General features: G+C 42.4%; 1 protein-coding gene across 2 annotated transcripts in view; it reads left to right on the plus strand.

Annotated features, from left to right (window-relative positions):
• LOC136115142 (E3 ubiquitin-protein ligase KCMF1) overlaps positions 1 to 18852 on the plus strand; it is a 63367-nt gene extending 44515 nt beyond the window's left edge. For both annotated transcript variants that reach the window (XM_071801986.1, XM_065861070.2), the window contains 3 exons: positions 13346 to 13520; positions 16195 to 16477; positions 18223 to 18852. In XM_071801986.1, the coding sequence (XP_071658087.1) occupies positions 13346 to 13520; positions 16195 to 16477; positions 18223 to 18484 (720 nt within the window). In that variant the 3' untranslated portion in view covers positions 18485 to 18852. The remainder of the gene's footprint in view (positions 1 to 13345; positions 13521 to 16194; positions 16478 to 18222) is intronic.
• The last annotated feature ends 4268 nt before the right edge of the window (positions 18853 to 23120 follow it).

Here is a 23120-nt window from a genome sequence, read left to right on the forward strand (position 1 = left end):
GGGTCGACCTCGGGTTTCTCCTGGTGCTTTCTGCCCGAGGCTCCAGGTAAGTCCGTTATCTCCGGCTGCGGTGTAGAGCACATTTTTAACATCTAGTCCAGTTCGGACTGGTCCAAGGGCCACCGCATGAGTTATCTCACGCTTAATTTGTTCAAAGGCTTGTCGTTGTTCAGGGCCCCACTCAAATTGGTTCTTTTTACGAGTCACTCGATAGAGAGGGCTCACAATGTGGCTGTAGTCAGGAATGTGCATTCTCCAAAAACCTACGACGCCCAAGAAAGTCTGTGTCTCCTTTTTATTAGTAGGTGGAGACATTGCTGCAATTTTGTTGATCACATCCATTGGGATCTGACGACGGCCATCTTACCATTTTATTCCTAAAAACTGGATCTCTCGTGCAGGTCCCTTGACCTTGCTTCGTTTTATGGCACAACCAGCATCCAAAAGAATGTGAATTATTCTCTCACCTTTCTCGAAGACTTCTTCCGCTGTGTCGCCCCATACGATGATGTCATCAATATATTGCAAGTGTTCTGGAGCTTCACCTTGCTCCTGCGTGGTCTGGATCAGTCCATGGCAGATGGTAGGACTGTGTTTCCACCCCTGGGGCAAGCGAGTCCATGTATACTGGATGCCCCTCCGGGTGAAAGCAAACTGCGGCCTGCACTCTGCTGCTACAGGAATAGAGAAAAATGCATTAGCAATGTCAATTGTAGCATACCACTTGGCTGCCTTTGACTCCAGTTCGAATTGCAGTTCTAGCATGTCAGGCACAGCAGCACTCAGTGGTGGTGTAACTTCATTCAGGCCACGATAGTCTACAGTTAGTCTCCACTCGTCACTAGACTTACGCACTGGCCAGATTGGGCTGTTAAAAGGTGAGCGAGTCTTACTGATCACACCCTGGCTTTCCAATTGACGGATCAGCTTCTGGATAGGAATCAAAGAGTCTCGATTGGTGCGATATTGCCGGCGATGCACCGTCGTGGTAGCAATTGGCACCTGCTGATCGTCAGCCATCAGCAGTCCTACAACAGAAGGGTCATCTGAAAGACCAGACAAATCAGACAGCTGTTCAATTTTCTCAGTGTCCACAGCTGCTATACCAAATGCCCACCTATACCCTTTTGGGTCCTTAAAATACCCTCTCCTGAGGTAGTCTATACCAAGGATGCACGGAGCATCTGGACCAGTCACAATAGGATGCTTTTGCCAGTTTTTTCCAGTTAGGCTCATTTCAGCCTCTACAACAGTCAGTTCCTGGGATCCCCCAGTCACTCCAACAATATTGATGGATTGCGTTCCTTTATAATTAGAAGGAATTATTGTGCACTGAGCACCAGTGTCCACTAAAGCTTTGTACTCCTGGGGTTGTGTTGTACCAGGCCATAGTATTTGTACAGTCCAATAAACTCTGTTATCCCTTTCCTCCACCTGGTTGGAGGCAGGGCACCTCTAATTCCTGTTTTGCACAGTCTCTGGGTGTGAATTAGAGGTTCCTTCAAGAGCATCAGAATCTCTTCTGCTCCTTTTGTAAACTGGAGCAGCCACCTTCCTAGGAGTTTTTCCTTTTATCTCACGTACTCGTTCTTGAAGTTCTGAGGTAGGCCTTCCATGCCACTTATTCATGTTTTCTCCCTGCTCATGTAGGAAGAACCACAGTGAACCTCTTTTTGTGGGCTGTCTCTGCCCTCTCTCTCGAGATTGGAAACGCCTTCTCCTAACAGCTGAAACATAGGTTTGTGCAGGTCGTGAACGGTACGAGTCTTCTCTGAGCTCTTTGATTTCTTGCAACAGCTTTTCAAACCGGTCATCAGATTTTTCACACAGTTTCTCCACAGCGGAGACACAAGCCCATAGAGAACCAGCAAGGCTGTCCTCAAAGTACCGGAGCTGCTCAATCACTTCATTAATTTCTTGTATACCTCTAGCTGACCAGACCATTCCTGCCAATGACTTAGCATATGCAGGTGGTGCACTTTGTACAAATCTGCACCACATAGATTTTGTACAATTGATTCTATCTGGGTCTGTCCCCTCTTGGCTGTTTGGTCCTAGATAGATGATCTCTCGCACAGCTAATTCTCTCAGGAACTGGATACCTCTCTCCATAATATTCCATTTCCCTAACTTGGATATACAATCTTCCTTGTAGGGAAATCTGACTTTCATAGCTGCCAGGAGTCAGGTCCAGAGAGTAGTGGCATTAGACTCTCTTGAAATTGCCCTATCAATGGTGGAATCTTTTGACAGAGATCCCAGCTGCCTGGCTTCACCACCTTCTAATTCAATTGTTTCTGCCCCATTGTCCCAGCATCGCAGCAGCCAGGTTAAAATATTCTCGCCTTCACAACGACTAAAGTCTTTTCGCAGATCTCTCAGCTCACCTGGAGAAAAGGACCGAGTGGTGGTCACTTCATCTCCACCCTGTCCTGATGATGCCTCTTGGGTTGATGTTGGCCCTGTGCCATCACCTGCTGCACGGGTAGTCTTTCTAGTGACTTTCTTACAACCAGCAACTGATGCTGATATGGGTTCACCATCATTTGATTCATTTTCAGAGTCTGAATGACTGTCACAGTGATTGCTGTGGTTACAGCAGCAACAGTGCCCAGTGTGTGAAGACGGGGGGGCCGCCTTGTTAGCCTTTGAGGCTGGAGAAGTAACGTTACCTGCAGCGACCTTGGCAGAGGAGCTTGGCGGAGGAGCTGTAGCTTCAGCCTGTGAAGCCTCGGTTGGGGGGGCAGTGGCTGCAGCGGCAGCTTTGGCTGTTTTGCCTTTTCTCGAGCGGCTAGGAGTGCTTTTTGCTAAAGCTTCCGAAGACGCACTGCAAATCTCAGGACTAAAAAGAGACGCAAACCTCCTATTGAACCTCATTTCTCTTAACAGTAACACAAACTGACACACATTCAGCAAACCAGATAACACCATCACGGTTCTATCAAAGCTCCAAGGATATTCAAAGTTCTCTAAAACATTTGCAAACTGTCCTAGCGAAAACACAAAAGTATTGTTAGTCAGCTTTTCTAAAGATTCGCTTGACCAATTAGCAAATATAGAGCCATTCTGCTCTTTAATCTCTCCTGGAGGTTTTTCAAGGTAAAGCAGAAGCGAGTAGAAATTCATTAGCGGCTGCAGTATAATGAAATAAACCAGTGCCATACCACGCAGTATCATCATGACCGCTGTCCAGTTTCTTGTTGTTATATAATGAATACTTCGATTCAGAAAGAAACACCAACACAGATATGGGATCAGCGAGCACAATGCAGAAAATAACTGATACAACTTTTGCCATAACATCTTTAAATCAATGTAATTCACTTTGCCTTAATACCACTAAAAAATATCCAAAGCAAACAGACACACAAGTATCACAACTCTATGAGTTGGCACCGTGCCAAGAAAATTGAAAGGTACGTCAGAGCAGTAGAAAAGCCAAAAATCTCCAAATTTACCCCTTTCTCGTGCCCCACGTTGGGCGCCAAGTATCTGTCGAGGGTTAGGATTGCGGGGTGACAATCAAACCCTGGCAGATGTGTTGTTAACCTCCTCTCCCCCCCATACCCCCCTTTTGCCCCTCCCTCTCCCCGCTTCCCACTCAGGACAGGCGATCGGGAGGGAAAGAAGGACAGAGAGAAGAGAGTTGGAAAAGTTAAAGATGTTTTACTAATGCTACTAATAAGAATAGAGAAAATAACACAAAATATACAAAACCAATCTTGTAAGTCTCAGCAACTGCAGAGCCAGCACCCAAAGTCCTGGATTAGACTCTGTAGCCAACCGGAGCTGGATTCAGTCTCTCACTAGGCCTCAGTTCGCAGGGGCGACCAGCGAGGTCCTCTCCTAATGTCAGCCATGAGGAAAAAAGGGAAAAAAAGGGGAAAAGGCCGAGATCCTCGTGATCTCCCACTTTTATATGAAGTATTCACGTGAATGGAATGTTATACACCGTTGGTCAGTCTCTCGGTCATCAGTTTTCTCGTTGCCCCTCTCGCGAGATGTCCATCCGTGCTTATCAATAAGTTTGCATTCCATTGCTAGGTTTAACCAAAACCTGTGTTGGGTTCTCCAGGAAAATGCAGCTAACATGAAGACTTTAGCTGACAGGCAAATTCACTAAAAGAGAAACTTGTTTTTAACAAAACCAGGACATTCCACCCCTTATAATATGACATTCACTGAATACTTAAACCTTATCAATACAATCTATCAATACAATCTAATTAATCACTACTATATATGTATACACATATGTACATATATACACAGGAGTAATCAATCAGTGGACCATCCTTTGAAAAGTTCATTAAGTTCATTTTGTCACAACAGTCTCCCAGGGCAGGAAAAATGGTACAAGTGCATCTCATGACCACTGTTTGTGGGTTAAGGACACCAACTTCGAAGAAGGTGTTGGGCGCCACTCGAAGAAGCTAGCTCTAGTTTCATCACCATTGTCTTGATCCGAAAGACACTTATTAAACATTGTTAGTGCGGCAATTCACATCATACAGTTCAGCATTGCATATTTTCACCTAAAATCAAATCCCTTTGAGGTACACACCGAACTTCTCCATCCTTAAGCATCACCCACCAGGTGCTGCCAGGTCCCTGGGCAAAAACAATCCCACGAATAGGTTTGCCTTTGCCTGAGGCAGGAGTAACCCAGACTGCCTTTCCTAAGATATTTTTCATGTGTACTACAGGGACTTTATCTCCTTCTACAGTCTGTAGAATTTCTGATTGGGCAGGCCCGGCTCGATTGGTTGATCCCCTGGTGTTGACCAACCAAGTGGCTTTTGCTAAATGTGAATCCCAGTTTTTAAAGGTTCCACCACCAAGTGCCTTTAGTGTAGTTTTTAACAAACCATTGTACCTTTCAGTTTTCCCAGAGGCTGGTGCATGATATGGAATATGATATACCCACTCAATACCATGTTCTTTGGCCCAATTGTCTATAATACTGTTTTTGAAATGAGTACCATTGTCTGATTCAATTCTTTCTGGCGTACCGTGCCGCCAAAGGACTTGCTTCTCAAGGCCCAAGATAGTATTTTGGGCTGTAGCATGAGGTACGGCATATGTTTCCAACCATCCAGTGGTTGCTTCCACCATTGTAAGTACATAACGCTTACCTTGACGTGTCTGTGGAAGTGTAATATAATCAATCTGCCAAGCTTCTCCATACTTATACTTTAACCATCGCCCCCCATACCATACAGGTTTTAACCGTTTTGCTTGTTTGATTTTGGCGCAAGTTTCACATTCATGAATAACCTGTGAAATAGTGTCCATAGTTAAATCCACCCCTCGATCACGAGCCCATTTGCGTGTTGCATCTCTACCTTGATGCCCTGAAGCATCATGGGCCCACCGAACTAGGAAAAGTTCACCTTTATGTTGCCAGTCCAAGTCCACCTCAGCTACTTTAATCTTAGCAGCTTGATCTGCTTGTTGGTTGTTTAGATGTTCCTCGGTGGCTCGACTTTTAGGCACATGAGCATCTACATGACGAACTTTCACAGGCAGGCTCTCTAGCCGAGCAGCAATGTCTTGCCACAGTGTGGCAGCCCAAATGGGTTTACCTCTGCGCTGCCAGTTGCTTTTCTTCCATTGCTGTAGCCACCCCCACAAGGCATTTGCTACCATCCATGAGTCAGTATAGAGATAAAGTATTGGCCACTTCTCTCGTTCAGCAATGTCCAAAGCCAGCTGGATGGCTTTCACTTCTGCAAACTGACTGGATTCACCTTGTCCTTCAGTGGCTTCTGTAACTTGTCGTGTGGGACTCCACACAGCAGCTTTCCACCTTCGATGTTTTCCTACAAGACGACAGGATCCATCTGTGAACAGTGCATACTGCTTATCAGTCTCTGAAAGCGCATTATATGGTGGTGCTTCTTCGGCACGTTTTACTTCCTCCTTATCTGGAGACATCCCAAAGTCTTTGCTTTCTGGCCAGTCTGTAATCACTTCTAATATCCCTGGACGGTTGGGACTTCCAATTCGAGCTCGTTGCGTGATCGGTGCAATCCATTTACTCCACGTAACTTCGGTTGCATGATGTGGAGAGGGAACCGTCCCTTTGAACATCCAGCTCAGCACTGGCAGTCGAGGTGCCAGGAGGAGCTGTGCTTCAGTGCCGATCACTTCTGAAGCAGCTCGAACTCCTTCATATGCTGCTAGTATCTCCTTTTCAGTTGGAGTATAGTTGGCCTCAGATCCTTTGTATCCTCGAGTCCAAAAACCTAAGGGTCGACCTCGGGTTTCTCCTGGTGCTTTCTGCCCGAGGCTCCAGGTAAGTCCGTTATCTCCGGCTGCGGTGTAGAGCACATTTTTAACATCTAGTCCAGTTCGGACTGGTCCAAGGGCCACCGCATGAGTTATCTCACGCTTAATTTGTTCAAAGGCTTGTCTTTGTTCAGGGCCCCACTCAAATTGGTTCTTTTTACGAGTCACTCGATAGAGAGGGCTCACAATGTGGCTGTAGTCAGGAATGTGCATTCTCCAAAAACCTACGACGCCCAAGAAAGTCTGTGTCTCCTTTTTATTAGTAGGTGGAGACATTGCTGCAATTTTGTTGATCACATCCATTGGGATCTGACGACGGCCATCTTACCATTTTATTCCTAAAAACTGGATCTCTCGTGCAGGTCCCTTGACCTTGCTTCGTTTTATGGCACAACCAGCATCCAAAAGAATGTGAATTATTCTCTCACCTTTCTCGAAGACTTCTTCCGCTGTGTCGCCCCATACGATGATGTCATCAATATATTGCAAGTGTTCTGGAGCTTCACCTTGCTCCTGCGTGGTCTGGATCAGTCCATGGCAGATGGTAGGACTGTGTTTCCACCCCTGGGGCAAGCGAGTCCATGTATACTGGATGCCCCTCCGGGTGAAAGCAAACTGCGGCCTGCACTCTGCTGCTACAGGAATAGAGAAAAATGCATTAGCAATGTCAATTGTAGCATACCACTTGGCTGCCTTTGACTCCAGTTCGAATTGCAGTTCTAGCATGTCAGGCACAGCAGCACTCAGTGGTGGTGTAACTTCATTCAGGCCACGATAGTCTACAGTTAGTCTCCACTCGTCACTAGACTTACGCACTGGCCAGATTGGGCTGTTAAAAGGTGAGCGAGTCTTACTGATCACACCCTGGCTTTCCAATTGACGGATCAGCTTCTGGATAGGAATCAAAGAGTCTCGATTGGTGCGATATTGCCGGCGATGCACCGTCGTGGTAGCAATTGGCACCTGCTGATCGTCAGCCATCAGCAGTCCTACAACAGAAGGGTCATCTGAAAGACCAGACAAATCAGACAGCTGTTCAATTTTCTCAGTGTCCACAGCTGCTATACCAAATGCCCACCTATACCCTTTTGGGTCCTTAAAATACCCTCTCCTGAGGTAGTCTATACCAAGGATGCACGGAGCATCTGGACCAGTCACAATAGGATGCTTTTGCCAGTTTTTTCCAGTTAGGCTCATTTCAGCCTCTACAACAGTCAGTTCCTGGGATCCCCCAGTCACTCCAACAATATTGATGGATTGCGTTCCTTTATAATTAGAAGGAATTATTGTGCACTGAGCACCAGTGTCCACTAAAGCTTTGTACTCCTGGGGTTGTGTTGTACCAGGCCATAGTATTTGTACAGTCCAATAAACTCTGTTATCCCTTTCCTCCACCTGGTTGGAGGCAGGGCACCTCTAATTCCTGTTTTGCACAGTCTCTGGGTGTGAATTAGAGGTTCCTTCAAGAGCATCAGAATCTCTTCTGCTCCTTTTGTAAACTGGAGCAGCCACCTTCCTAGGAGTTTTTCCTTTTATCTCACGTACTCGTTCTTGAAGTTCTGAGGTAGGCCTTCCATGCCACTTATTCATGTTTTCTCCCTGCTCATGTAGGAAGAACCACAGTGAACCTCTTTTTGTGGGCTGTCTCTGCCCTCTCTCTCGAGATTGGAAACGCCTTCTCCTAACAGCTGAAACATAGGTTTGTGCAGGTCGTGAACGGTACGAGTCTTCTCTGAGCTCTTTGATTTCTTGCAACAGCTTTTCAAACCGGTCATCAGATTTTTCACACAGTTTCTCCACAGCGGAGACACAAGCCCATAGAGAACCAGCAAGGCTGTCCTCAAAGTACCGGAGCTGCTCAATCACTTCATTAATTTCTTGTATACCTCTAGCTGACCAGACCATTCCTGCCAATGACTTAGCATATGCAGGTGGTGCACTTTGTACAAATCTGCACCACATAGATTTTGTACAATTGATTCTATCTGGGTCTGTCCCCTCTTGGCTATTTGGTCCTAGATAGATGATCTCTCGCACAGCTAATTCTCTCAGGAACTGGATACCTCTCTCCATAGTATTCCATTTCCCTAACTTGGATATACAATCTTCCTTGTAGGGAAATCTGACTTTCATAGCTGCCAGGAGTCAGGTCCAGAGAGTAGTGGCATTAGACTCTCTTGAAATTGCCCTATCAATGGTGGAATCTTTTGACAGAGATCCCAGCTGCCTGGCTTCACCACCTTCTAATTCAATTGTTTCTGCCCCATTGTCCCAGCATCGCAGCAGCCAGGTTAAAATATTCTCGCCTTCACAACGACTAAAGTCTTTTCGCAGATCTCTCAGCTCACCTGGAGAAAAGGACCGAGTGGTGGTCACTTCATCTCCACCCTGTCCTGATGATGCCTCTTGGGTAGATGTTGGCCCTGTGCCATCACCTTGCTGCACGGGTAGTCTTTCTAGTGACTTTCTTACAACCAGCAACTGATGCTGATATGGGTTCACCATCATTTGATTCATTTTCAGAGTCTGAATGACTGTCACAGTGATTGCTGTGGTTACAGCAGCAACAGTGCCCAGTGTGTGAAGACGGGGGGGCCGCCTTGTTAGCCTTTGAGGCTGGAGAAGTAACGTTACCTGCAGCGACCTTGGCAGAGGAGCTTGGCGGAGGAGCTGTAGCTTCAGCCTGTGAAGCCTCGGTTGGGGGGGCAGTGGCTGCAGCGGCAGCTTTGGCTGTTTTGCCTTTTCTCGAGCGGCTAGGAGTGCTTTTTGCTAAAGCTTCCGAAGACGCACTGCAAATCTCAGGACTAAAAAGAGACGCAAACCTCTTATTGAACCTCATTTCTCTTAACAGTAACACAAACTGACACACATTCAGCAAACCAGATAACACCATCACAGTTCTATCAAAGCTCCAAGGATATTCAAAGTTCTCTAAAACATTTGCAAACTGTCCTAGCGAAAACACAAAAGTATTGTTAGTCAGCCTTTCTAAAGATTTGCTTGACCAATTAGCAAATATAGAGCCATTCTGCTCTTTAATCTCTCCTGGAGGTTTTTCAAGGTAAAGCAGAAGCGAGTAGAAATTCATTAGCGGCTGCAGTATAATGAAATAAACCAGTGCCATACCACACAGTATCATCATGTCCGGTTTCTTGTTGTTATATAATGAATACTTCGATTCAGAAAGAAACACCAACACAGATATGGGATCAGCGAGCACAATGCAGAAAATAACTGATACAACTTTTGCCATAACATCTTTAAATCAATGTAATTCACTTTGCCTTAATACCACTAAAAAATATCCAAAGCAAACAGACACACAAGTATCACAACTCTATGAGTTGGCACCGTGCCAAGAAAATTGAAAGGTACGTCAGAGCAGTAGAAAAGCCAAAAATCTCCAAATTTACCCCTTTCTTGTGCCCCACGTTGGGCGCCAAGTATCTGTCGAGGGTTAGGATTGCGGGGTGACAATCAAACCCTGGCAGATGTGTTGTTAACCTCCTCTCCCCCCCATACCCCCCTTTTGCCCCTCCCTCTCCCCGCTTCCCACTCAGGACAGGCGATCGGGAGGGAAAGAAGGACAGAGAGAAGAGAGTTGGAAAAGTTAAAGATGTTTTACTAATGCTACTAATAAGAATAGAGAAAATAACACAAAATATACAAAACCAATCTTGTAAGTCTCAGCAACTGCAGAGCCAGCACCCAAAGTCCTGGATTAGACTCTGTAGCCAACCGGAGCTGGATTCAGTCTCTCACTAGGCCTCAGTTCGCAGGGGCGACCAGCGAGGTCCTCTCCTAATGTCAGCCATGAGGAAAAAAGGGAAAAAAAGGGGAAAAGGCCGAGATCCTCGTGATCTCCCACTTTTATATGAAGTATTCACGTGAATGGAATGTTATACACCGTTGGTCAGTCTCTCGGTCATCAGTTTTCTCGTTGCCCCTCTCGCGAGATGTCCATCCGTGCTTATCAATAAGTTTGCATTCCATTGCTAGGTTTAACCAAAACCTGTGTTGGGTTCTCCAGGAAAATGCAGCTAACATGAAGACTTTAGCTGACAGGCAAATTCACTAAAAGAGAAACTTGTTTTTAACAAAACCAGGACAGTATACTTGACAGTGCATTTTGCTCTAACAGCAAAAACATTTAAAGAACTTTGACACCGAGAGGTTTTTCTGCTTACACTGTGGTTTATCCTGCCTGATCATGAGTCTTGCTGATGCTTTATATATCCAGATTCTGTAGTGTGCTGTAAGTATTTGTGACATGAAGATGATGATCTGAGGATGGTCTCAGCTTAGCTGGTTTTGATGAGTGATTTTTAAGCTTGCTTAAGTACTGTTAACACTATATTTTAATAACATAATTTCACAGTGTTACTGACATTTTCTAAACATAACTTGTAAAACACTTCAGTTTTCCTGGGAAACAGAATCTTGTCTTTCAGTTACTTTAGCAGCAGGTTATGCAGATTTATCTACATTTGATGACTGAAGAGCTGGAACTATTTTTTTTCCAATCCTTGTTTTTGGAATATTTTTTATTTTATTTTATTTTTTTTTTTCCCCTAGGATTAACTGATGGAGTGTATTTTGGTTTGGGCTTTATTTTTTAATGACATGCAGGCTTTGTAACCTACCTACAATAAGTAATCTCTCTAAAGTATTCCTTTGTGTCTCATTTAAAAAAACAGACAAAAAGACTACATTATTATTTGGACAGTGGCTTTTTTGTTTAAAGATTTTTAAAAAGGAAAAAAAAATGAAGCTCTAGCAACTGGATTTCATTATGCTAACAGAATGGAGACGGCATTTAAGGGGATGGCTCTTTTTCAGTTATGATTGTGTTTGATTGCATTTATTAGTGTAACCATGGCTTAAGGTCAGGATAGAATAGGCACACGTGTTAATTACTAAGCAATAATTGGATCAGTATAAAGAAGTTTGGATGTTTATTTGCTCTGTGAAGTAGTAACTAATAACTCAAAGAATACTACAAAGTCAGATAAAAGTAATTATCTGTACGTCACCTTTCCCTGTGGACAGGGGGGAAGCAACAGGCAGGTCTAAAGTAGGAAAAAAGGAAGGCAAAATGACCTTTTTCATCTAGGCTCTGGCAGCATAGGGGAGAATACCTGTCAAAGTCAGGGAGCTGTTAGAAAGCTATTTTCTGATACCGTTATCCCGCTGTTCTAAACATCTTTATGTGAAGTTAAAACTACACAGAGTCCGTGTTCTGTAACAACCTTCGTGTACAAAAAGGAGATAAGAGATAAGGCTCTTTGCTTGTAGGTTTTCTAGAGTGAAGATTTCTGTTACAGTTTTAGGTAAGCTTTTGTTGCTGGATTTTGTATTTTTTTTTTTCCTTAAGTTGGCCCAGAAGGCTACATTTGTTTCTTTTTATGAACCTTGTGCAGACATTTCAAGGGATATTCTTTATTCCTACAGTCTGAGGACAACTTCAGAAGTGCAGCTTCTTACTTTAGCAGGAAAATATTTGAAAATTTATTAAATATAGCTTTTCAGCATCAATCATACAAATAGTTCTCTCATGACTATCTGTTTGTCACAAGTTAAGGTTTACAAACATTTTTCTTACTCTAGCATAGCTGATAAGACTTGGGTGCACACTTAGCTAGTATTTTAAGAAAGATATTTGTCTGAAAACACTTCAGTAGTTGCAGTTAGGAAAGTTACTCCACAGTCCCATGTCTGCTTGAAAAAAACCTCAGATACTGGCCTTTTCTACGAGATCTAGTTGTGGAAAGGTTGCCAAACTGCATGAGGGCAGTAGTCCATCTAATACAGTGTTTCATCTCCACCCGCATCCAGTTTTGGAACACTCAGAGGTGCAAGGCACTCTGCTTGGCAAAGTGTGTTGTGTGCCAGAGGAGATTTTCCTCTTACACCCTAGGTGTTAAGTGTTTTACACTGTAGTATAACTAACACATTTGAAAAAGGCAACCGTTCTGTAAAATCCTTTTGTAATAACCAGAAGTTCGTTCTTGTCATGGGATGTCTAGTAATTTCTTTCAGCCTTTAGTTCTTAATCTCCATGACATCCTGAGGTTTTGCATCACTGTGTATTAACTGTGTATTATGAAAAGTGCATTGGGTACCACTCTTATACAGTAATGGATACCATATGAGTGGTAAGCATACTATTATAAAGAACATGGGAGATAGGAGGGAGGTTCTAGGCTAAAAGTCTAGTAACTGTAAAATAAAATATTCAAGCCTACGCTATTTCATTTGGCACTAGTGAATTATACTAGTGATTTTTAAAATAAAAGGAAGCCTTATCTGGGCTGTTTTGAAGGAATGTTAACTTTCTGACAAAAATAATTTGTTGATCGTCTCTTACTTCATATGAGAAAACTTATGAAACATATGCCTTGAAATATAAGCATTATATGGAGAAGTGGTAGAAAATGAGAAAATGAAAACCGTCGTTGTCATAACTGGAATTAGTGTTTTTTCTTCGTTTAAGAGAGGGAACATGAAACAAAAGAGTGTGATGAAGGTGCTGAATACTCCAGAAACCTGAAGTTATCTTAAGGATTGAAGTGATGAAGTTTCTTGGATAAAAGCATGAAGTATAAAAGTCAAAAGGAATACAGTAATTATTATGTACTTTAATAGGGATGGCAATAAACGTTTAAATTATTTTCCGTACTTAAAATAGGAATTGGGGAGGGAGAATAAAATCCCTATGTCTCTGTAGTAATCTTGGCTGAACATGCAATTGTCAGAGTTTTCAGATTACTGAGCAGAAAACTTTGATCTGAAAAAAACTAAGGAATTAATCCTGATGTTTCTTAGACGTCATAAAAACCTGGAAAATACAGGGAGTTTGGTGTTTACAGGGCTGGCTATCTTGAGATCAGTAAGTCTGACTTGCACCATTGCTACAATGTACCTTAGCTTTGCTTCAGAAGTTGAATCATTATTTTATGAAGAACAGTGTGCACCTCAGTATTTCACCTATCAAATGTCCTTGTCATTTAATACTCAAGGTCAAACAGTTCTATCTTCTTAACTTCTTGGTTATGATGAATCCAGTGGTGTTCGGCATGTACGTAGGATGTTCCACCCAGGCCGGGGTTTAGGAGGTCCCCGTGCACGTAGATCAAACATGCACTTTACTACCAGTTCCCCTGGTGGGCTTTCGTCTTCTCAGAGTTCGTATTCTCCAAGCAATAGAGAAGCCATGGATCCTATAGCTGGTAAGAGCTGTAACCACAAATTTTACCCCAGTCTCCTCCTTACACAGAAGTAGTAAAATTTAAGAGGATAGTAGTTACCCTGCTTCCTGCTCCACAGTGCAAGTGTAATTGAAGACTGCTTGCAGGTGAGCAGAGTGCTCAGCTGTGTTGTCACAGGGCCTGTGCATGGAGATGCTGAACCTGAAACCAGTGCCTGTAGCTTGTGATTTTAGTTCTAGACAGTGTAAGGCTTATTCCCAAACCTAATCTATGCACAGGTGTTATGTATGTTTACAAGTGGCTGTGTCCGATTTCCACCACCTACTTTAGTACATCTCATTTGAATTTGCTATGTGGATAAAGGTGTTTATGGAGGAGAGTATCTGTCTCAATGAAATTTGCTGAATTTGAGTATTAATGCACCTTTAAAATATGTTCAGTTTGCATTCACACTGCTGCTATTTGAATGCCAGATTTGTTAATATCATGGGGATATTTGATAATATTATGGGGATATTTGACAATATCATGTTGGGTTTTTTTAGGGTGTATTTGTAAATTATTACAAAATGTGTTTGCAGTTTATTTTGGTAAAGTTTAGAAAAACTTTGAGGGGGAAGTGTCTCATCGTCAACACCAGAAAATAAAGATGTGGCTTCAGGATTCCAAGAAATAAATTGTTTGTGTATGTTTAGCTTTGATATGAAAATATCTTTTTTACAGGAAAGAAAAAATAGAGAATGAAGACATCTGAAAACAAAACCAACTTTCCCTAAGCAGAAATTTAAACATTTTTATGTTGTGGTCTTTGACTATAGCAGCATAAGTGTCAGGGAAAGCTCAAGAGCTTCTTCCATAATCTACTTTTGCTTCAGATGCCAAGAAGGCATAATGCTCTAAATGAAGCTTCCTGCTATTGTGTACTGACTTCTCCAGAGGGAGATAGCCAGGCAGCCAGCTCATTGGGGCGTTGCCACTGAAACAGGAGCTGTGGCTCCACTACGTTCCTTAATCGTGGTCTCCTTGGCTGTCTTTCTGCTGGTGCTGGTGCTCTGCTGGCCCGCTGATTTAACTCATTAAAGCAGCTAGGAAGAAGTATCCCATCGGGACAAGAAAGTAATTTAAGTGAGGTCACAGGAAGGTCTGAAAAGGACTCAAGTTTGTTCAACGATGGGGAATGTTTGTGAAGCCTCCAGTGCAAGAACTCATATTTTTCTTCCAAGGACGGCTAGTTCAGCTCCATTAAATGTGGAGTGGTTGCTAAGGTTTGTTTTCAGGTTCACAAGACCTTCCCACTTAGCAGCATTAAATGTGAGATAAAATTGCATTCTTGTAGACATTTTCTTTTTTTGGTGGAAGCTGTGCTTTTTAATTTGGAGTTCAGTTGCATACTGAGCTGGGTGTCCTTTATACCAAGGTTCTGTCTCAGGCTTGCATCCATTTCCAAAATATTGTTTTGCTATATCCTAAGCTTAAATCTATGCTCTAACTTACAGTGAGAATATAGTGAGAATAAATCTTGTCTAGAAGTTTGGTGTGTCTTCCCTTTTTCTGGAATAATAAATAGGAAAGACAACCATAATTTTTCTGTTTAAAATAGGTTATGTTTAGAGCATCAGTTACTTTTTTTTACTTTTTATTTGTTTGTTTGTTTGTTTGTCCCTGTGGCATTTTCTAGTAATTACAGTGGTATTAAAAGTTACTTAATTTTGGTATTGCTAACAGTGCTGGTAAAAATGACTTGACCATCCTGAGTTCCTGATGTGGAAAACAACTGTATCTTGCTCTGTTCCCTCAAATAAAGACTTATTTAGAAGGACTGTACTTTGTTAATGCAGTGTAAGGAAAATTGTCATGACCTGTGTAGTAACTTTGTGACTAGAGCAGGGGGGCAGGAACAGTATCATTTTCTATCTTCTGCCCTTATATCAAGCACAGCAAGCAGGTGATGTACACAGGATGTAGAAGAGATTCTGCAGTAATGCATTGAACAGTATATTGCTGCTAATATTTATTTTTTAAAAATTCTTTGTGGATAACACTTGGTATAAGCATTCCATCCCCTGATGTAAGGACATTTCTTTTTTAATTGCTAGACTTTCTCTGTACTTTTGGCAGAAATAAAAATTCACAGAGCAAAAGTGCTTGGCCACTTCAGTGCTGATGTGAGTCAATACTTAAATATGTTTTCTAAAATTTTTTTTTATTAAATATTTGAGGCAATGGTACTGTACTTCTCTCCTTGCTGCAGCACAGATTCCCTCTGGGATACTGAGAAGGTGAAGCCTGTGTTTTGATGGAACACTCGTTGAGAGGAAAATAAAATCACCAACCAAAGCCAAAATGAAGTAGTTTCTTAGTTGTTGGCTTTGACTTGAAGTTTCAGAGAATTGCTGCAGAGGACATCATTTGCCAGGCATTCCCTTTAGATTGGCACTCTCGTTTTTTTGAAGGCATTAAACTTTCACTTCTTATTTGGAATAAGTCTGCATAAGTGAGTCTTAATCTTCCTTACCCTTTTGAGATACTGAGTGATAGGACTTTTTTCAAGAGCTTCATGAGCCCTTCATCGTTTGTTCTTTGGTTTTATTGATTGAAAAAAATAATCAATTCACTGGAATTCAGGGCATATTCATTCCATTGTGTAATGTTCATTTAAGATCTTTCATCACAGAAACTTTCTCTTCTCTGGCAGAGCTTTTATCTCAGCTATCTGGTGTGAGGCGTACTGCAGGAGGACAGCTCAACTCCTCTGGCCCTTCTGCTTCTCAGTTACAGCAGCTGCAGATGCAACTGCAGTTGGAACGACAACATGCACAGGCAGCAAGACAACAACTGGAGACTGCACGCAATGCAACTAGGCGCACCAACACAATCAGTGTCAACACCACTATGTCACAATCTACAACAACAGCCAACACATCCAACACAGAAAACAGTCAGCAGACTATCCAGAATTCCCAGTTTCTTCTTGCAAGGTAACTTGTTCTGTGTGTTTACTTTTAGCATTTCTGTTTGCTGTGGTCCTGATAGAGATAAATGGAGCTCAGTTATACTTAAGTGTTTGGGATTTAGACACACACCCTAGTAAAGCAGCATCTGATCAAATATATTCCAGAATTAACAGGCTAGTTAATCACACAGAATATATTCACAGGAGATGTCAACAATGGTCACAGAATGTGTAATATGTAAAACTTAAAACTTGCTTTGACCACATTACTAGCATGAAAGTAAAAACAGTAATTTAATATCCAAGAGTAGCAGTTTATAGATGGCCCAAAGGGAATTATTCTGTTTTTTGGAAACCCATCTCTAAGAGGTGGCTGCTGAAATATCCTGTAGTGGTCTATTGTTTTGCAAAAGGCAGAGGCAGTCTCACAAGTCCGGTGTACTTTTTTTGACAAACCTTGGAACATGTTTAAAGGGTTAGATTTGAGTATGGATTTCTGCAAACCTTGAAAAGGAGGCAAGTTTTTTTATTTTTGACTGAACAAATTACTTACGACACCAGACAGCAGTCTTCTGTGAGATCCTTCATCAAGTCTGTAACCAACACACTGCGCTTTTGTTTACATTTGTAACATCTTTTCAAACCTGGTGTCTGCTTCAAAGCAATGGCTAAAGATTAGTTGTGACATTTCAATTTCAAGAGGAACAAAAGGAATATTTCATAACTAAATTGTGTTTGTTTCCCCTACTACTTTCAGAAAAACAAGTGCATTTCCAGTGACACAAGCATATACTCTGGAGCTGTAATGGAGAGGGAGAGAGTCATAAGACAGTATTGTTCAATAGGAAATTAATCTTTAGTAAAAGCTGAATGTTGAATAGGGATTTAAATATTAATTATTTTGGAGACTGGATAACGAAGCAAATAAAGGATGCCATTAATTAACAGAATAATTATCTGATTCTGAAATTATACCTAGATATCAGGGTTATTTTAAAAAGGAGTCACCTGCTATGTCATTCCAGTTCTTTTGGAAGTTTGGCTGTTGAACTGAAATAAAAATGTTTTCGACATCTCCCTGACACATCACCTCATACGTGCTCTTGTTTGTTTGATATTGTGGAAGAGTGTGTGCATTTTAACAGCTCCTGTGTCAAACCTGGATTAGAGTCAAGCTGATTTTTATCTTAAGTGCAAAATAATTCCATGTGACATGTTTCAATCAAAAACTCATTATTATTTGAGAAACTTAATCAAAATACCTGCAGGTATCGGAGACTGTGACTTTCAGAGTTGGAGTGAGCAATTTCTGTGCCTACTAGGGCATGTGGTAAGAAAAGTGGTGGAATGAATGCTGTGTTGTGCTTTGGGAATCCTAGGCTTTGCACATGCAGTAATTATTTTGTGGCATGTGTGAATTTAGAAGTTGACCTAGTAGCAAAACAGTCATGGAATGAGTGTCTAGGAGATCACAACAGTCATCCCTGGAAGACTCCTGAATAGCAGGAAACCTCACACATAGCTGTTTGTTTTCCTCTAGCTTTAAGCTCCACTTAGAATGATGATGTAGCAATAGGGGAAGAGTCATTTGTTGAGTGCCTGCCTGTTGTGCTGAGGTATCGCTGGTGGCCAGAGCTGTACGTGTCGAAGACCAGGCAGGACTGTGCTGTAGGAATGTTTTTTGAGTGTCTTTTGGTGCCTGTCAGTAGTGTCATCTGTGAAGTGGGCCTTTACCAACTGCCTGTCTTCTCTTCCCTTGCTGCTGTGCAGGTTGAATGATCCAAAGATGTCAGAAGCAGAGCGTCAGTCAATGGAAAGCGAACGGGCAGACTGCAGCCTGTTTGTTCAGGAGCTTCTACTGTCCACTTTGATGCGGGAAGAAAGTTCCTCCTCAGATGAGGATGAGCGGGGGGAGATTGCAGATTTTGGTGCTATGGGCTGTGTAGATATTATGCCTCTAGATGTTGCTTTAGAAAACCTAAATTTAAAAGAGAGTAATAAAGGAAACGAGCCGCCTCCACCTCCTCTTTGATGACATCCCACTTTCCAGACAATGTCCTCTGTGCTGTATTTGCCAATGAAAGTGGACAACAGCTATCTTGGGTTTGTTTTGGTGATTGTAATTTCAGGTCTGTCACTCTTGTTACATTGTGTACATTCAAAGGAAAGAGAGAAAAGATATATATGATAATCATTTCCACTTAACTAATTTTTACTTCTAGCAGGTAAATGTAGGTTGCAGTGCAGAGCAGAAAGCTCTGTGCCCTGTACCTTGACAAAAGGCTCTCCTAATACTCCACATTCAAACTGAAGAGGAAAAAAATGAAAAATCTCTAATGAAGCTGCTGTGTGTATTTATGAATATTAATGAATAAAAACTGCTTGGATGGTTTACCTTAACTACTGCATGACGTTTTTTGCAGCGTGCATGAGTTTTAGTGACCTTGTCATTTAAAAATTTAAATACAAGGAGTAAAACTATAAACCCCAAAACCTCCCATTATTCAAAGGTTACGTGACAAAAAGGTTAGTGCTGACTTAGCAGTTTGTTGCCACAAAGTAGCTTTTGAATAATATGTGACAGAATGACATCTTTATGTACTGTTTCCACACAGGATGGAAACTCTGCAGTGAGATAGATTGTAGTGACCAGGGTGTGGCATTTTGCTGCATGTGACCACTATGGTTCCCTGTTAGCCGTCACCTCCATGTGGAATAGAACTTCATTTTGTCCATCTGTAGGAGACACAACAGTAAGGCCACTGCCAGAAGCTACTGCAAGGGGCATTTGTGTGCCCTAAAATCAAATTATGTTCACTTTTGTTTAAAGTTTCTCCTTTTTGTGGTTGTTAAATTTTTTTCATTGTTAAATATGCTTTATTCAGGTGTAGACAATTCATATATTCACTGTGTTTAAAAAAAAAATAAGTTAACCTGAATCATGTTGTCTTAGTTTAAAGAGCTTTTCACAGCCTCAATAATATTTTTGAGTTATTTATGTATTTGCTTCATAGTTTGCAGAGACCTATCAGTATCAGGAGAGCTTGAGGATTTGGATTCCCAGATTGTCAGTAAATTTCAGTTGAATTCTTAATGCAACTTTAACACCTATTATATATGGTTTATTTTGGTTATTTTTGCTGGTATAAAAAAGTTGAAAAAGCCTGTTAGTTGAATCGTGCCACCTACATGCCTACACTGTAAACCCTAGTGGTTTGGGAAAGAGTGTGGTGTTCTTGTGCATAGAAATTCATAATCTCCCAGAGACAAGGACAGAAGGAGTATGTTTGGTTTGGGTTTTCTTTCCTTTCTTTTTGGTGGGTTTTTTGTATGTAAAGTTAGTTTATAAAACAAAAGTGCCCACAGCTTCTGATGAAAATTTAACCTAGGCTTTTTATCATAATGGTGTCTTTCCAGATCTCTCTCACCTCACCCCTCTCTCTGTATCCTTCCATCTCTGCAGCATTGGTAGTGTTCTAGTGTAAATTTACAGACTTGAACACCAGATGGTGTTCTCAGCGGAACTGTGATGTGTGTGCTAATCCAAAATAACAGCAGCAAAAGAAGCAACCCTGTAGACTGAAGTTTAAGTTCCATTCTCTTTTTTTTTTTTAAATCCTCAAATCCTGATTGCTTCCACATAGGGCAGTACTAGCTTTGTTCTCTTTTAGTCTCTGCAACAGAAAATGTTTCAAGGAAAACTTCACATGAGGCTTCTGGTTATCCTGAGAGTTATCCCTAGTAGGGACTTTTTTTATTGATTGTTGAGGATTTTAAAAAATTTTTCAAGCTGTAGTCTTTTCAAACAAACACATCTTCTGCACATTACAATAAGACACACAGTTCAATAAAGCATTTTCAAGACTGTTGTTCAGTTGATTTTTCTTTGGTTTTGATGTATTATCCAGATAGTTTTGTTGCAGAAATTTCTGCAGCTGTCTTTAATTCCAGCTGTACACAAAATCAGTTAATGTCGAAATCCTGGGTGGTTTACATAAACATGTTTTAAAACCACATGCTTTGGCAGGTGATGAACACATAGGGAAGTGAGGTCAGGTTTCCATAGAACTAGATGCATTTAAAACAGGCTCCTCTCAGTGTGTGGTTACTTAGAATTGGTGTACAGCTTGTCTCCATGGGACACATGCATTGTGTGATGTCCAGACTCTCCTCTGCTTGGTTCAAGGATGATGAAAACCACTGTTTTCTGTGTTTATTTAGAAACTGAATTAATGCTGATCTGTATTTAATGGTATTCTTGGGCATCACATTAACTCTTACAAACCTTCAGTTGGGGGCATTTTAAGTTTAGAAGCACGATGAAATGGCTGCTAGGAAGGTGTTCATTCTAGTAGTCTGCCAATTCCTATTTGCAGAGGTGTGTCTTACCTTCACAAAGTAAACTTTGTCAGGATAGCATTTTTGGGGGGTATTCCCAAAACATTTGTGTTTATTTTCAAGGTGCTCTGGGCTATGATGAACAGAGCCTTCACAAACTTTGCCGGAGAATCCTGTAAGAAGTTATTGCCTTTTTTTCCTGTAAGGAGACAAAAAAAAAACCACAACCCAGACCCCATCCCAACACGTAAGGTCAGACTGTTGCACAAGGTGGTATAATAAATGATGAAAATGCATTTTAACTTCCATCCACCTCAAGTTTTACTTGAGGGGGGTTGGATATGGTTTGGTTTGTGGTGTTTTTTTTTTTTTTTTGCCCTCAAGGTCTGTAGGACCTTGGTGTAGAATTGTCCCAGGTAGCTTGTGGACATTGTAGCTTGGCTCAGAAACCAAGCATCTAAACGTGTGCACATTTTGCAGTTTTAAGACACTTGCCTGTTGGGAAGGTACAAAAGCAATTATTTCTCAACAGCCAGCTGTCCCAGGAGGCAGAGATATGCTGCTGCCTCCTTGGGCTCTCAGAAGAACTGAAAGAGGGAAGCAGTGGATACATTTGGTATGTCAAGATTTTTTGCCAGTTATATCACTTCATCTTTCCTTTCCCCTGAGATACCTCACCTTAACTTCTCGGTCTGCCTGCTTTGCCAAATAAATGGGACACCTTGCTGTTTTAAGGCCATTTTATTCTTTTAGCCCCCCAAGAAAAAGGAACTAAGTATTTGTGCCCAGCACTGCTGGAAATTCCCGTGTGCTGAAGGGCACAGTGGTGACCTTGCACCCTGTTTGAGAGAGCCTCCCTGCCAGTGGATTGCAGGCTCCTGCTTGCAGAGTGGCTACTAATGTGCTGGGTGCTGCCTTATGCACAAAAGCCTTGAGACCGGTCTCTCCAGAGAGATATTTATGTGCACAGCATACTGTTCAAAGTTACTTGTGGGCAAAAGGTAAGGAAGAGGGGAACTATAAATGGGAACTGACAGCTTCTAGCTTATGCTTCTACCAAGTCCTTTTAACACAGCAGTTGCCCTTGCCTCCTGCAAGAGCATGTAATACAACATGAGGATAACCATGCTTAGGATACAGTAGTACAAGTGGGACCCCTGCAGCTGTGGTGTCTGGGAGAGGTACCTCTCAAAGACAACCTGCTGGTTGAGCAACTGTGGAGCAGTAGGGTATTACAGAAGGGGGTCAATGGTGTAGGGAGGTGACCATGGCCTTGTGGGAGCTGATGTGAAAGAGCCTGAGGAACAAGGAAGGGAGGGGGAAGGCAGGAACAAGGGATGGTGATACGGGTCGCAGTGCTCTAGGGGGCTGAGGGACAAGAAAACAAGTACAGCAAAAGTGGGGGGATAAGGGGGAAACAACAGGACAGCAGATGGGATGATGGTCAGAGGCAGGAGACACTGAAGTAATGACCAAGGTGGAGACTGAGCTGGGACTGGGGCCAGATGCCCAGAGTGAATTACTGCCAGATGAGTAGAGGCTTTGACAACTCCCTGCCTCCAGCACTTCTGAGGCTCTTCTGCCCTCACCAGCCAGCAAACACCTCACCCCACCCCACCCAGGGCTTGGCCCATACTGCCACAGCAATGCGGTAGCCCCTGGCAGTGCCCAGTGTGCATGCAGGCTGGCCTGGGCCAGCAGGGGATCCTCCCGTTTTTGCTCGCCTATTCCTTCTACAGTGCAGCCCCTGAAAGGCTGTGGCAACATCCACACATTATTCTCAACCCCAGCACTGTGCATGATACTCGTGGGCTCAGTATCTCTTGCTGGCTGCTGCTTTGAGAACAAACAATGCTTATCATCTGTGTCTGACTCCACCCCTGCCTCCCACCACTGACAGCAAAGCTGCTTTTCAATACAGAAAGGACAATTTTTTCTCATCCATATTTGCAGTGCTTTTTCCTCCCACCTTTACCTACCTCTGTATCTAAACTTCTTTCAGCAAGACAAAATGGGTTACCCTAACCCTAAACCCTAACCATAAACCCTAACCCTAATGGTGACTAACCCTAACCCTAACCAGGCAAACCATGTCAGGCAATTTCTTACTGTGATGTGGCTGCCAGCTTGGATGCTTTCAAGCAGAAGTCAGAAGTGGGTTCTTGTGTATGCATGCTGCTGCCTACCTGCCATTCACCCTCCTTTGCAGGAAATCCATTCCCAAGATGCCATTTTTATATCTAAAAGGGCTGTCACGGTTTAACCCAAGCTATCAATATAACCACCCTAGCTGCTCGCTCACTCCGCCCGCTCCCCACATACTAAGTACA

The sequence above is a fragment of the Patagioenas fasciata genome, chromosome Z, assembly GCF_037038585.1.
Source record: "Patagioenas fasciata isolate bPatFas1 chromosome Z, bPatFas1.hap1, whole genome shotgun sequence".
NCBI lineage: Eukaryota > Metazoa > Chordata > Aves > Columbiformes > Columbidae > Patagioenas > Patagioenas fasciata.